General features: G+C 42.6%; 1 protein-coding gene across 4 annotated transcripts in view; it reads left to right on the top strand.

Annotated features, from left to right (window-relative positions):
* The window catches only part of GBF1 (golgi brefeldin A resistant guanine nucleotide exchange factor 1), a 209,099-nt gene that overhangs the window by 73,823 nt on the left and 119,796 nt on the right, over nucleotides 1-15,480 (top strand). For all 4 annotated transcript variants that reach the window (XM_015424302.1, XM_015424301.1, XM_015424300.1 and 1 more), the window contains exon 4: nucleotides 10,574-10,705. In XM_015424302.1, coding sequence (XP_015279788.1) covers nucleotides 10,574-10,705 — 132 coding nt within the window. The remainder of the gene's footprint in view (nucleotides 1-10,573; nucleotides 10,706-15,480) is intronic.

Raw genomic sequence — 15,480 nt, 5'->3', positions numbered from 1 at the left:
AGGTGAAACGTGGTAAGCTTTGGTATCTCATTGAATGGGTGGACTTCGGACCCCAGCACCGCGAATGGGTGGAAGAAGGGGATATTCGGGCCCCTTATCTGTTACGTGAGTTCCACAGGAAGTTCCCGACCAAACCGGGAGGTCTCCCGCCCAGCCCGGGAGGTCTCCCGCCCAGCCCGGGAGACGGTGTGTAATGTGTAATTTTGAGGGGGCAGTATGTCAGCTAGCTGCCATGGTGTTCTGTGTTACTGGTACGTCGGTACCGTTGTTCCCCTCCCCCTCCTGTTCTGCCTGCTCACTGCTCTTGTAATCTGCTGTAACGCATGAAGCCAAACAACTGGAGGTCGTATTGGGGAGTAGCTTCGCAGCTGGTGTTGTTGCTTGTTGCCTATGTGAACTGCTTGCTGTTATGTCTAGAGGTACCTGGTTCCCAGGGAAAGCCCGCGCAACCGTTTCCCCTCTCCCGCCAGCGGGAACGCGACCCATTGGTTTTGTACCTGTTTCAAATCCCTTTATTATGGTTACCCTTGTAAACCGTGGTCAGTTCTAACAAGGAACATGTTTGAGTGTCTTTCAACGCTTTGAAATAAATTTTGCTTTTCTTGAAAACGTGGATTTATTCTCGATGCTTGAGGATCCAACACACTGTCCCAAGCCCCAAGCACTGAGGACAGAGAGAAGCCACAATGAAAGCTGCGGAGGTGAGTAAGGGGAAAGGCCCCCCGGTCCTGTCACCCAGTGGACAACTGTGTAGCAGTAGGACCCTGGCGAGAACTTTGAGGGTGTGATTTTGAGCTCCTTTTAGTCCTCTCATCCAGTTATTCCTTGTGTTAACCCAACAGGAAGGGAGCGGTGTGTCTTGTTTAGTCCTCTGCCTTCTGCCATGATGCTCCCTGGTGGCATGGGTGTTAAGCATACATGTGAATCCCTTAGAGTGGTTTTTGAGAGGGGGGGGCTGACCCCTTGCTTCTTGATACAGCTCCGCTTGTATTCTGCTATCAATGTGTTATTCTGCTTTATAGAGTAACAAACAGTAAAACAGTAAATCACCGTGTACAATTAAACAATATTTGTTAATTTTTATATGCTATGCGTAGAATTCAATTATTAACAAGATTACAACAATATCACTACAGTATAAATATAAAGCTTAGCAGTACATACAAAGTAATACAGTTACTAGTTACAGAAATAATTAAGACAAACGACGGAGTTCTAGTACACTATCCATTTGCGTGTCCTTCATCAGGTTTGTCATTCTGCTATTGTTTCTTCACAAGCATGAAGTGCTGCAAGCTACGATGGAGTCTACCATACTTAATAAACTAACCAAAAACATAAGGAATACTCTAATAATACAGAGAAGCATTTTACACTTTATAAACTCACCCATATTTCAAAATGCTCGTTCTTATACAAATTTTGATGTATGCTACCGCACTTAGATTCTAGAAAAAAGCAGACAAGCACAATATGTATTTCACAATTCTCTGATGATAACACATACAAAAAGGACATCCAAAGTAAAGAGAACATTTTAAAAATTACCAACCTGGTGACTGGGGAGCTCCTTTAGCAAGCTCTAATGTGACTGGGTCTACAGCATATTGTGATTGGCTAAGCCTCCCTCAGTGTGGCACAATGTCTCAATGGAGAATCTGTAGGCTGCAACAGGTGTTATGTTTTAAGATGGCATGTTCTATCTTAAAGGTACCCAGACCATTTAAAGAAAAGTACTCAAGTCTAATTCCTGATTTAATCCTGATCGAATCAGTGTGTGTAGCCTGAAGATAAATTCAGCTTCTCTTTGCAATAAAACATGGGATATATCCACTTGATTATAGGATTGTGATCTGGAATGAAACAATACCATAAACTTAAAGTCTTCTGGTTTGTGTGCTGCAGTATTGAAGTGGGCAACCATTGGAACAGACTCCACCTGGTTCCTAATGCGAGATAGATGTTCCTGAATGTGAATTTTTCTAGGTCTTGTACTTATTCCTATGTAGACCAATTTGCATAAACATACACAGGCACATACCACATTAGAAGTATTACAGTTACTAAAATGATTAATCTTCACTTGCTCTACACTAGTTGGATGCTGGAAAACAGATTGGAACACTTTAAATGTGGAAAAAGTTGTAATGTTTGTGCACTATCAATTGACGGTTACTTTCACCTTCAGGTTCCCCTAAAACGGCCGAGAAGGCGGGAACATCTAGCTCCCAAGGCACAGAGAGTCTTAACCCTTCACAGACTACCAATATAGCCTCCCAAAATACTGAGCCCTCAGGAGAGGAAGCCCAGTCAAATTTCTCTCCTGGCTTAGAGAGGAAATGAGAAAGAATTCACTGGTCTAGGGCAACAGGCAGCTTCTTCCTAGGCTACTGTCCTCTCTGCTAAAAGAGACAGGAGCCCCAGTATAGAGGGCAGCCCTCCTCCTAGAAATACAGGCCTCCGAAGCACAGCAAAGGGTGCATACCCATTGTTAGTGATATGAGATCGCTACAGATTCTGAGGATTTAGTGCCCGAAAAAGGCGAGCTATTAGAGCAGCAGGAGGAAGCGGTGCCTGTCATTCCATCTAGACTCTTCCTTATAATCTCTATACTGGAATGTGGGCTAAGGTCATCAGGGCACTAGAGCTTACATACACTCCAAAGATACAGGAAGACAAGGAGGATCCTGGTTTTTCCTGTAGGCTCTGACAAAGCCATTCCCAAGACTACTACTAAAACTGCAGGTGTGCATTTTACAATATCATTATGGCAGAATGGGAACACCCAGCCAGTCCAGAGTCTGGGAAACCCAGTGTTTAACAAACTCTGCTCTCTTATTTCAGGAGCCACAAAGAAGTTCAAACTTCCTATGGTGGATGATTCGATTAACTTATTAGTGTCTACTTCTCTATGTCTCATGGACACTGATGGACTCCCAAAAAAGACAAGGGTGTTGAAAAGGCACTGTGTAGAGGGGTTTTTTGAGGCTCCTGCCATCTCCCTTAGAACATCAGCTACGGGATCCCTGTTTGCTCGAGCGGCCTACCTGTGGGCCTCAGAGCTAACTTCTGTAGACAGTGACATACCAAAGAGCCTTAAGGATGAGCTAAAACAGATAGCTCTAGCCACAGCATTTGCGGCAGAAGCCTCTTTGGATGCCATACAACTCACAGCGAGGGTTATGGCACGTAGCGTGACAGCCAGGAGAAATACGGGGCTGAGGCACTGGAATGCAGATCCAACAACAAGGGCCAAGGTGGCAGTGGTATCTCTCAAGGGAGCGGCGCAGCAAACGGGGTTGCGTGGTTTTTTTTTTACCTGAAGTATGCGCATGCCCCGTTGGGTGCTTGTGCCATCCCTGGAGACTTTGGGGGAAAAGAACCTTTTCACAATGGGGCATGGGCGGGCGCCGGATGCCACCGGAAACACGATCAGACGCCCGCCCTTGCCCCGAGGTTTCCAGAAACTAGTACCTGCGAGGTACTAGTTTTTAACCGCACATCTTTGGAGGGAAGCCTCGGGTTCACCACGGGAGCTCTACGCTTCCCAGATGTGGCAGTGAGATTGCGCCCGGAAAATCCGCCTACCGTGTTTCCCCGAAAATAAGACACTGTCTTATATTTATTTTTTCTCAAGAAGACACACTAGGGCTTATACCACAAATGCATAGAAATCCTGCTAGGGCTTATTTTTGGGGTAGGTCTTATTTTCGGGGAAACAGGGTATCTTCCATCACAGTAGTGTGGCTACTGCTCCGTGTGACTGCAGCCAACAAAAGTCAAACGGCATAACAAGTCTAGAGACAGTAGGTCATTTGCCTTCACAGGGTGTTAAAGGACCCAAGAAGGGAACTTCGGCATAACTAGGCCAAGACAATGGAAGATATAGACACAAGAGTACAGCTTTCTCTGGGCAGTGGCACCAGACTGTGCCGGACAAGTGGTTCCTGAAGACGGTGGCCCATGGCTACGAATCAATTAAAAGATACAATATATTGACTAATATTTGTATTATGTGGTAACTCTACTACTGACTGGTTTTGATTCTGATTTGTTTTGATTCCTGATAGACAATCCTCATTAAGGGAGAAATCATGTTTACAGATTAACATGAAACCCTTTCTCCCACTAAGATCAGCTGGTAACTTCTACCTATCCTAACAGAGCTGTCTGAAAATGAGTATAACCGGTTAACTCATGGGTTAACTCACCGTACTACATATTGTCTTAAATTGCTTGGAGCAGATAATAAGGGACAGTTGATTTATTCAAGAAGGTAATTTTTAATTGTATGGATAAATCTAAGGCTCAGATCACATATCACACTTTTCTATGCAGAGTTAATCTCTTCTTAGGGCAAAACCCCCAACCAATGTCATTTGATAAATGTATGGAAGAGTTTGTAACAAGCAGCACTTTCAAGGTTTAACCTGTGCCCCAGATTCCCACAGTTTAGCTCTGACTCCAGTTTTCAATGCTAGGAGTCAACCCTACAAGATACATAATAAGAATATATTGAAGGGTGCATGAGTAATAAAGTGCATTTCCTTCTTTTAATTGTTGCGGCATACTTTGAGGATTTGCTGATTACTGAGCACAGAAAGGCATTTACTAAAGTTTGCATGGACATTTTACAACTGTCAACAGGACTCCACATGATCAACAAGTTTGCTCTTGTGACCACAGATACATTGAAGATCTGGCCCATGTGACCTTTTGATGCCCAAGGTTTACAGAGGATCAGGACAGAAACCTTGAAATTATTTTAGTACAACTGTCAGGGAGATCAGATTTGAATAAACGTCTAACACAAAGTAATTTTTGTTATGGTGTAGTTCATTATTATGAAATATTATGAAATAAATCTTTGTTATTATGGTTGTGAATTTTATACTATAGCTGGAAATGTAACTGTTTGTGCTGTGATTTTATGATTCTGTATTTCTTGTTTGCAATGACTTTGACTCATTGCAATAAAAGTATACATAAACTTGAAAGTGCATTTCCCTCATTTCTGAGTAATTCTAGCCAGTCTCAGTCACCTTCAGGAAACAGGGATAAAATTTCTAAATCAGAAAGTGTGCTTTCCAAACAGACTTAAACCTCAGTATCTCTGAAGGAGAAATGCTTAGTGAACCGGGTTGTACTGCTTTCTATGTTCTTTCTGTATTCAAAAATGGCCTTTTGAACCTCAGAAAATAACAGGATGAGGTCTTTTAAAAAGAGACATATCCCCACCCTTAATATGGATATCATTGTTGTCATTGTATGTGATTAAAAATGAAACTGTTGGCAAAAAAGCTAAAAGAGATCTCCAAGACATCTTGTTCAGAAAAATAATAATTGGGAGAGCACTGGTAAATCAATTATTAAATGTTCATAATTTCAAACATGGTTCATGGACCCTCTATTGTATACAAGATTAATGTACTATGCTGAAATAAGAAAAAGGTTAAAAAATTATTTCTTACTTTCTACGGAACATTTCTGCAAAAATGCAGCCGACGCTCCAAAGATCAACTGGTGTTGCATAACTTGATTGAAGCAAAACTTCAGGAGCTCTGTACCATAAAGTGACAACCTACAATACAATGAGGAAAAGCGAACATCTGAATAATTTAATTCAAGGTCACTGCTAAGGAAAACACCCTTTTTTAGATTATAAAACATTATTGTGTTAGTACATTATTTTCTGTAAACTTATAATCATATTAAGTAATAAATAACAACAATGCAGTTGCTACTCACAATAACATTCTAAAAATGGGTTATAGTATTATTCTGCAGTTGCCTTATTTAGAGACTCTTTTAAAAACTATTTTTGGAAGAAATATCTGGGACAGGTGAAGGGAACGTTTAAAACCAATAACAATAATGCTATAAATGGAAAAATTGGGAAAATTATTTGTGACAATTGTGATGTACTCAAACGCTTAAAGGGTGAACAAGATAATATTGCTGCTGCTTTTATAAATGCATAGCTAGAATTTAGAAATGTACCCTTACTGGTTAGAATACTATTTTGAAAGGAAAAAAACACAACAGAACACGAGATTAATAATGATAATGCTTATTAACTGTATGTGTTGAAGGGATAAAGGAGAAAAGTTCACAAGCAGTCCAGTTGGTTCAAAAACTTGTTCAATACTATGATCTCGATTTCCAACACGTTTTAGAAAAAGTTCAGAATTTTAAGGGCAAAAGAAAGCTGAGAATGGTTAACTTTGGATGTAAATGACTGCATAAACTGGCTCTGCAACAGAAGAATGGAGTATGTTTAATCCTGCGCACTTTCCCTGGTTGGTAGGTATTACATTAATGATTCTTTAGGCTTACTCACTTTACTGTTGGACATAAGAGGCTGTTTGAAAAACCGGCATGGGTTGGTTTTCTGCCTACTCACATTGCTGGTACTTCAAGGATCCAGCTTTTGTCATGTAATGTGATGCACTCCTAATTCTATTGCACTGCTTACTTGATGTCCCCATCCTGTTGACTGTATTGCTTTACACTGTATAATCCACCTTGAGTTTCAGTGAGAATGGAAGATTTGTATTCACTTACCGTGAAGCTTCCTTCTCGGTGGTCCAGAGTGGGGCAGGTCCTGCCCACCCTCTCTTGATGGACACGACTTCCGGTCCTTTACGTTGTGCAGTGGTTCAGCTGTTCATGAATATGGTCTAACTGATTACGTGATGTGGCGGACTGTTGCTGTTTGCTTGCTCTAATGGTTAAAATACAGATTTGTATTTGTTTAAGCCCATGGCTGTGGTGGTATTCCCCAGTTGTCTGAGGGGGAAGGAGTTATTTTTTTAAGTGAATTTACAGCAGCTCGGAGGTGGCTTTCGGTATGACTGGGGATCAGAGGATAAGCCCCTCCCCTCTGGGATCAAAGTTTGCCGGTCCTGCCTACGGAAGGGGGAGGTGCTTTCCCAGGAGTAAGGAGTCAAGGACTGCCCCACTCTGGACCACCGAGACGGAAGCTTCACAGTAAGTGAATACAAATCTTCCATTATACACCGTGGTCCTATTGTTGTATTATAGAGTAACAAAAGCAAGCTTTGAATCTAAATACAACATAGGAAGGAGGAGGAAAGGCCCATTGGCAGGGGTAATGAAAGATAGGTGCATGTTCAGTAGAGCGTACATAGGCTTCCTCTCTGTAAGCGATGAAAACCGAGGTTCACCCAAAAATCAACATTTTGTAGCGGGATTTGAAAGCGGTGGGATCAGTGTTCCCTCTAAGCTGAGTCAGGTGAGCTAGCTTACAGTTTTTGAGCCGCCAGCTCACACTTTTTTGTCTGCTCAGGAAACATGGCTCCAGAGCAAACTAATTTATGCACTAGCCAAATCGCTTACTCACAGCTTTAATGCCAATAGCTTACAAGGTAGGATGTTTGCTCACAAGACTCCACAGCTTAGAGGGAGCATTGGGTGGGATGGGTGGTAAGGGGGCTCCATATAGGTGTTCTGGAATGCAGTTCCAGGCATAAAGGGAAATGAACAGAGTCATTCAAGTGTGCGTGGAGGGAGCTTCGGGTAGGGAGCAAAGCTATCAGGAAGGGATACTATTCAGTAACGTGGAGGAAAAACAAGAACAACAAACACTCTCTTAGTACCCGTCAGACTTTTTAAAGCATTACCCAAGGTTACAATGACAGCAAATGCCTCCTGTCCTGATTCCCTTTCCCACACCTTGAGAGAAGGAATCCTAGGTTTCTGTGAACAAAAATTAATTATAGCAATTATTTGTGCAAACTCAGCCACTAAAATGACCATTATAATGTTTTTCTTCTGTATTGGGGGAAGCAAACAAATCATGTGTTGTGTGGTCCTTCCTTGTTCTTTGGGACAACTTTCAGTGAACGGACATTACTTATGCCAGCTGTCCAGAACGAAGTCGGACAGTGCTTGTTTCCTGTGGATACCATACCAGGGGGTGGGGGTGGGGAACACTGCAGACACCAGGAGGGACTTTTCTCCTTGTTTGGGCTTTCCCAGGCTGCCACCTACAGCTCTTGCTGGGTGGAACAGGAATTATTCCTTCAGTGAACAAACAGCTGAGCTTAATATTTATCTTTTTAATTCTGTAGTCAATAACACACTTATTAGGTGACTTGGTTCTAGTCTTGCCCTTGTAACTAGTGTGATTTATTAAATACAAATGGAGAGTTTAGGCTGGATACAATTTTCTGGGAAATATATTTAATATATTTTTATGGTCAGTGCTAATCCTAGCTAGTTAGGAAGCTATTTGACAACAGACTAGGGAAGGGGAAAAATGATATTTTAGGTGTTGATGTGTTAATGGATGGTAAATTGTTTGTAATCTGTAGAGGTCTTCTAACTTTACCAAAGAAGAGATAGAAACCTTATAGTGACCGTGTTCAGTTTCCTTTGAGTCATTACCTTTTGTTTTGGTTCTAGAAGTTTTGACATCTCTTTTAGTTTTATTGTATTTTTATTATTTATTGGATGACCTTGGGCAAGCCATAGTTCTGGCACAGCTGTTCTTGAAAAAAGAACAGTTTCTGTCAGAGCTCTCTCAGCCCCACCTACCTGACAGGGTGTCTGTTGTGGGGAGGGGAAGGGAAAGGAGTCTGTAAACCGCTCTGAGACTCCTTTGGGTAGTGAAGGGCGGGGTATCAATCCAATCTCTTCTCTCCTTTTTCTACCAAGCATAATTATTTTTGCTCTGTTTCATAACAATGCCTTTGGATCCCGCGGGCTTGGGCAAGGGGAGGGGGAGGCAAGGCTGATCCAAGCCCTTTCAGTCTTGCCCTTGGTTCCTGTGGGCTTGGGGGGGGGGGCAAGGCTGAAGGGGCTTGGATCTGAGTGATCCAAGCGTCAGGCTCCTTAGTCAGGTCACACCACACAGGGCTTCATAAGAAGATAACTGTTTATTAGTGGTTCCAGTACTAAAGAACAGGTGTACAGATTATGTCAGGAATAACCGTCAGTACTAGGGTCTCTGACTTATAGTGAAATCAAACCTTCCCCCTATTAGCATAAACCAATGGATATAGTTCGCACATGCGGCAAAGCAAGCGGGCATAGAAGAGAAGTTGTTAACTTTCCCAGCTGTGGAAGCGGGAGCTGGAACATCTGCAAGGTCTGCATAAGATAGCACACAGTAGCTGGGCAGGAAAGAGCTGAGAACGAGAAGGAGGATACCCCTCCATATTCCAGATCTATGACAGGGTTACCTGACACCAAGCCTCTTTCAGCCTTGTCTTTGGCTCCCGTGGGCTTGGGCAGGCAGGGGGGAAGGCAAGGCTGAAGGGGCTTTGATCTGAGTGATCCAAGCCCCTGTCAGCCTTGCCCCTGGCTCCCGCGGGCTTGGGCGGGGGGAGGCAAGGCTGAGGGGGCTTGGGCGGGGGGGGGGTGAGGAGTGCGGGCGAGCAGTGGGAGCTGCTGCAGCCGCCGCAACTGCCCGGAGGAGGAAAAGCGCGGGAGAGCTGGGGCTGGTGAGTGAGTGAGTCCGAGAGCCTGCAGCCAGTTGGAGGGTTGCTGCTTGTCGGTTCTGCGTTCCTCTGAGGTCTGTGCCCTAGGCGGTTGCCTAGTTGGCGTAATGGTAGCACCGGCCCTGGCTGTGATTCGCAGCAACTCAGTGTTGAGTCATGGGCAGACAAATTTGTCATGGGATGGTTGCTTTTGCTTTGATTTAGTAATTTATTTTGGAGTTCAATCTCATTGCTATAGACTGGACATGATCAGTGAACCTTAAAGTTACTGAGAGTTCATTCATGACATGGTTTGGCAATTGTGTTTTCCTGAATTTACTGTGATGTTAGTTTCTTTGTGTGTGTCGTTTCGCGGTTTTAGAACTGTTATTTGGAAGCATGGTTAAGCATGGATTGTTATTTGTACTTCTGCAGACTTTACTGGGCATCCTCAGTAGTAGTCTGTTGGTTTTCTCGTTGTCTCTTCAAATGTTCTTCCATACAACATCATCTGTACTAGCTGTTGATTCCAAGTTATTTTTAAGAACAATCTCACATTACAATAATAGATGGAGAATTGCAAAGTCATGGATGACTTTGGCCAATTCTCTGATACAGAAATCTGTGCAGCCTGTGAATGAATTAATTGGTGGTGACTTTTGCTTGTTGTGGCCACCTGAAACATGAGCATCCTCCGTCTCCATGCTCGTTTCACCAAGCTGGGGAAGACTTTACGAGCAACAGGGAGCTGCAAGTGGGCCCTTTTCCTGATTGGGATTTTCTCCTGGAAACAAATTTTATGGTAATATATAGTTTGGTAGTATTTTTAACACTTATTTAACTGAAAATTCTAGCCATGTATTTTTAGCTTGTTACCATAGTTATTAGAAAATTAAACCCATCCATTAAAACAATATAATATGAAACAGCTTGCACCAAGAAAGAATTAGGAATCGTAATTGTGCTGCATGCTACCAAGAGAATTAGATTTATACATATATTAGTCATTGATGTGTAAAGGGTGCCCTTTCCACAACTTGAGTCTCAAATAAGTAAATTTTACTCTGCCTCCTTTGGCAGTACGCTTATATAGATTTCTCATGATTCTGTGATTTTGTCTTTTGTCACAGATCTTTCAGCAATTGAGCCCATTGTCTTTCTTCGACCCTTCCTGGATGTTATCCGCTCTGAAGATACTACCGGCCCCATCACTGGATTGGCCCTGACATCAGTGAATAAGTTCCTTTCATATGCACTAATAGGTATGGATCTGGAACAGCTGGTTCTAATGTCAGCTGAATCTGTTGCTTGCTTCTTGAAGGTGTTGCTTGGACAGGTGTTTACTAAATATGCATGGAAGATTATGGACAAACTGTCAAGTAATCATGCTGTGCAAATTGCAGAAACCACGTTTTAGAAGCGTTTAGAAGGTGGTCTAAAGATCAGGATCCAATCACCCCACGGTACTTGCCCGCCAGAAATAACAGTGAACTACCCCCCTACAGCAATAAAATTGAACAACAGGTCTCTGCAACACAGTGTCTGGCACATCAAAGCATTTAGGAAAGTGAAAGCATTTCAGTCTTCACACGCCTCTCCCCCTCCTCCTTCCTCTATGGCAGGTGAACTATAAAATGCATAGTGAGCCTGACACTGCCTGCCTACCTACTACATATTTTAAAATGTGTGAACTAATTTTCTCCTCCTCTTCATAGTTTCCGTACTGGAAGACTCCATGAAGATCAGAGGGATTTAACAGCTGCTTTAGTGATCTGGGGAAGGTCATAGTGATTGCCAATTTTCTCACAATACTTTCAGTCAAAAATGTTTTGAATTAGACCTTGTCTTTACACTTCTGTGGTAATAGGGTGGTCTGCAACACAATCCATGCTTTATCTAAATATGTTTAATATTTTTTTTGGGGAAAAATTATTCTTCCTCGAGTTCCCTCCATTGCTTGAATAGGAGTGGTAGAACATGGAGGAACAACACAATTCCAGGTTTTAGCTCCGTAGACTTTTCCTTTTAGGAAAGGCCAAGAGGCCTTTGTCTCTTTCAAGCCTTCTGTGTGGTTGGTTTGGGGAATTATTTACTTTGAGACTCTTGCATATACCTGGAGCAATACTGGCCTGCAGGAGTAGGAATCACGTGCGCTGATAAGATTGACTATGTCTGTTCTTTTCTGGGAGGGGTCTCAAATTAGACCAGATCCAAAAAAGGCAGGTGCCTCATACTTCATTCTACTCAGCAAACCAGTCCAAGTTAACTCCTTCCCCGAAAAGTGGTTAATTCATAGTTGAGACGATCTTATCGAGGTAGAGGGACTGAATTTCAATTCTGGGGATGTTTTTAAGTTAGATTTTTATCTAGAGAACTCAGGGCATTGTACATAGCTTTCTGACCCATTTTTATCTTTACAGCAACCCTATGAGGTGCAGTGAGGCTGAGACATGGCGAGTGGCCCAAAGTGCCAATTCCAATAACCTTTATTGGCATAACAATAACTTTAAAAAGAAAAGAGTACAAATCAGCCCATATGCCAACAAATAGAAACAGAGTACAGCAATTTGTAACATTGTATATAGTAATAATAATAGGGCAAGGTGATAAAAGTTCGGAACAGTAATCTCGAGTATCACAGTAATTAAAACAGTTGCAGTAAGAAACGTAACTATCCGGAGAGGGATCATAGATACACCTTATCTCTCTCACTCACTCTCTACCTCCTTTCCTCTTCCTCCTCCCTCTTTTCTTTCCTCTTTTTCTTGGCTCCTAAGTACATTTGCCAGGAACTCTGCCACCTGCTCAGTAACTTCAGGGTTTTTATCCGCTAGTAAGAATTCAGCACCTCTATTGGTTGCAGCCTTAGAGAGTTGAAGGAGAGGGCTAATCAAGTGATAAAAGGGTTGGAACACTTTCCCTATGAGGAAAGGTTAAAGCGCTTAGAGCTCTTTAGCTTGGAGAAACGACGACTGAGGGGTGACATGATTGAGGTTTATAAGATTATGCATGGGAAAGAGCAGGTTGAGAAAGAGGTACTTTTCTCCCTTTCTCACAATACAAGAACTCGTGGGCACTCCATGAAATTGCTGAGCGGTCGGGTTAGAACGGATAAAAGGAAGTACTTCTTCACCCAAAGAGTGATTAACACATGGAATTCACTACTACAGGAAGTGGTGGCGGCTAGAGATGTAAAATTTCCGGAAATTTTGAAGCTCGGAAAACCCCCCGGTTTTTTCCGGGGGGAAACGGAAATTTCCAGAAAAATTGAAAAAAATGCTACATTAGCATTTCTTTTGTCTTTTCTAGACTGAAAGTCATTCTGTTACTTTAGGAACATAAAATATGACTATGGACATTTTTACTTGGCATGAAATTGTCACAACTAGCATATTAAAAATATAGTGTATCCAAAGACTTATTACAAACAGAATATCCACCCACATGCAAAAACAAAACTGAAACTTTTTTATTTTCTTCTGACAATTACACCTCCTAAAGGAAGAAATGCATCTTGCATTGGAGAGTTCAGTTTGTAACCTAGGACTTACTTGTCCTCAGTGCACAGAAATTAGATCAATCTGATACCATATATATATATTTTAGAAATGATTTGGAAAATATTTGAACATACAAGGGGCTCTGGGGCAAGTGATGCTCTGTCTTCTTGGTGCTTGGGGGGGTCAACAGTGGGAGGGGCTTCTAATGTCCTGGCCCCACTGGTGGACCTCCTGAGGGCACCTGGTATTTCTGGCCACTGTGTGACCCAGAGTGTTGGACTGGATGGGCCTTTGGCCTGATCCAACATTGGCGTCTCTTATGTTCTTATGTTCTTAAGTGTGAACGTAGCTGAGTAAACAGTGGGCAGTTTAAGAGGATATGCTGGACAGAGTCAGGTTCTTTGCTAAGACATCTGCAGAATCTTGCTTTATAGGGGATGCCCTTGTATCTACCTGTGACCACGGCCGAAGGAAATTGGCCAGCATAAATGCTCTGCATTGAGAAGGGATTGTTAGGCTTGAAAAGTACTGAGCCATAGAGCTTTGTGGGAAAGCAAGACCTAGGAAACGGGGGGGGGGGAGTCCCCTCCATTCCAGCTTTTATTAGTTGTAAGTCAATATCCTGAATTCTTCTTTGAATTATTTGGAATATAGAGGTTTCATTGGAATTAACCAGGGAGTCTAAGTCAATACCTAAAGAATTAATTCTCTCCCTTATTAATTGGGACCATTTAGAAACATACAGATCAGCAGTTAGAAGAGTGATAAGACTATTTGGAGGAGGTTGAAAATAAAGATGTAACCAGTATTTGATGGTAGCAATCCCAGCTCTAGATTCTATGGTATAGAGACCCAACTCAGCACACAAAGTAGAATAACTAACTGAGTTGGGAATGAGAATGACACAGAAAGATTGCATTAACTAATTCCACCTTTTTATTAAAGTCCTGAATCCACATGGGAACCCCATACAGTAATTGAGGAATCACTGTCGCTCGAAAAATCTGTAGGGTGGCCGGGACAAATTGGTTACCTTTTTGATAGTGAAAATGGGTTATAGCAGCCATCTTATTCTTAGCTAAGCTAAGAGAATGTTCCTGATGCATGGATCATTTTAGATTATAATAAAAGAGAATACCCAAGTATCTAAAAGATTTAACTTGTTCAATTTCTCTTCCATTGATCTTCCAGACAGAACGCCTCCATGATTTAGAAAATACCAAAATTTTAGTCTTATCAAAGTTAATAAATAAGGAATTCTCGTTACAGAACTTGGTCCACTGCTTTTTAACTTGTTCATTAATGATTTGGAGATGGGAGTAAGCAGTGAAGTGGCTAAATTTGCGGATGATACAAAGTTGTTCAGGGTGGTGAAAACCAGTGAGGATTGTGAGGCACTCCAAGGGGATCTGTCAAGGATGGGCGAGTGGGCGTCAACATGGCAAATGGGGTTCAATGTGGCCAACTGCAAGGTGATGCACATTGGAGCCAAAAATCCTAAATATAAATACACATTGATGGGGTCTGAACTGGCAGAGACTGAGCAAGAGAGAGATCTTGGAGTTGTAGTGGATAACTCACTGAAAATGTCGAGACAGTGTGTGACTGCAATAAAGAAGGCCAATGCTATGCTGGGGATTATTAGGAAGGGTATTGAAAACAGATCAGCCAATATAATAATGCCCCTATATAAATCAATGGTGAGACCTCATTTGGAATACTGTGTGCAGTTCTGGGCACCACACCTTAAAAAGGATATTATAGCTTTGGAAAAAGTGCAGAAAAGGGCAACTCGAATGATAAAAGGGTTGGAACACTTTCCCTATGAGGAAAGGTTAAAGCGCTTAGGGTTCTTTAGCTTGGAGAAAAGACGACTGAAGGGTGACATGATCGAGGTTTATAAGATTATGCATGGGAAAGAGCAGGTAAAGAAAGAGGTACTTTTCTCCCTTTCTCACAATACAAGAACTCGTGGGCACTCCATGAAACTGCAGAGCGGTCGGGTTAGAACGGATAAAAGGAAGTACTTCTTCACCCAAAGAGTGATTAACACATGGAATTCACTGCCACAGGAAGTGGTGGGTGCTACAAGCATGGACGGCTTCAAAAGGGAATTAGATAAGCATATGGAGCAGAGGTCCATCAGTGGCTATTAGCCACAAGGTATAGCTAGGGGCTCTGGGGCAAGTGATGCTCTGTCTTCTTGGTGCTTGGGGGGGGGGTCAACAGTGGGAGGGCTTCTAATGTCCTGGCCCCACTGCTGGACCTCCTGATGGCACTGGTATTTCTGGCCACTGTGTGACACAGAGTGTTGGACTGGATGGGCCTTTGGCCTGATCCAACATTGGCGTCTCTTATGTTCTTATGAGAAGACCCTGATGCTGGGAAAGATTGAAGGTCAAAGAAGACGGGGACGGCAAAGGATGAGATGGTTAGACAGTGTCATCGATGCAACGAACATGAAATTGAGCCAGCTTCAGAGGACGGCGGAAGACAGGAAGGCCTGGCGTGATCTGGTCCATGGGGTCGCGAAGAGT

This window comes from Gekko japonicus, unplaced genomic scaffold (genome assembly GCF_001447785.1).
Source record: "Gekko japonicus isolate JY-2015 unplaced genomic scaffold, Gekko_japonicus_V1.1 scaffold2432, whole genome shotgun sequence".
NCBI classification, from domain to species: domain Eukaryota; kingdom Metazoa; phylum Chordata; class Lepidosauria; order Squamata; family Gekkonidae; genus Gekko; species Gekko japonicus.
This window is presented reverse-complemented; position numbering and strand designations above follow the sequence as displayed.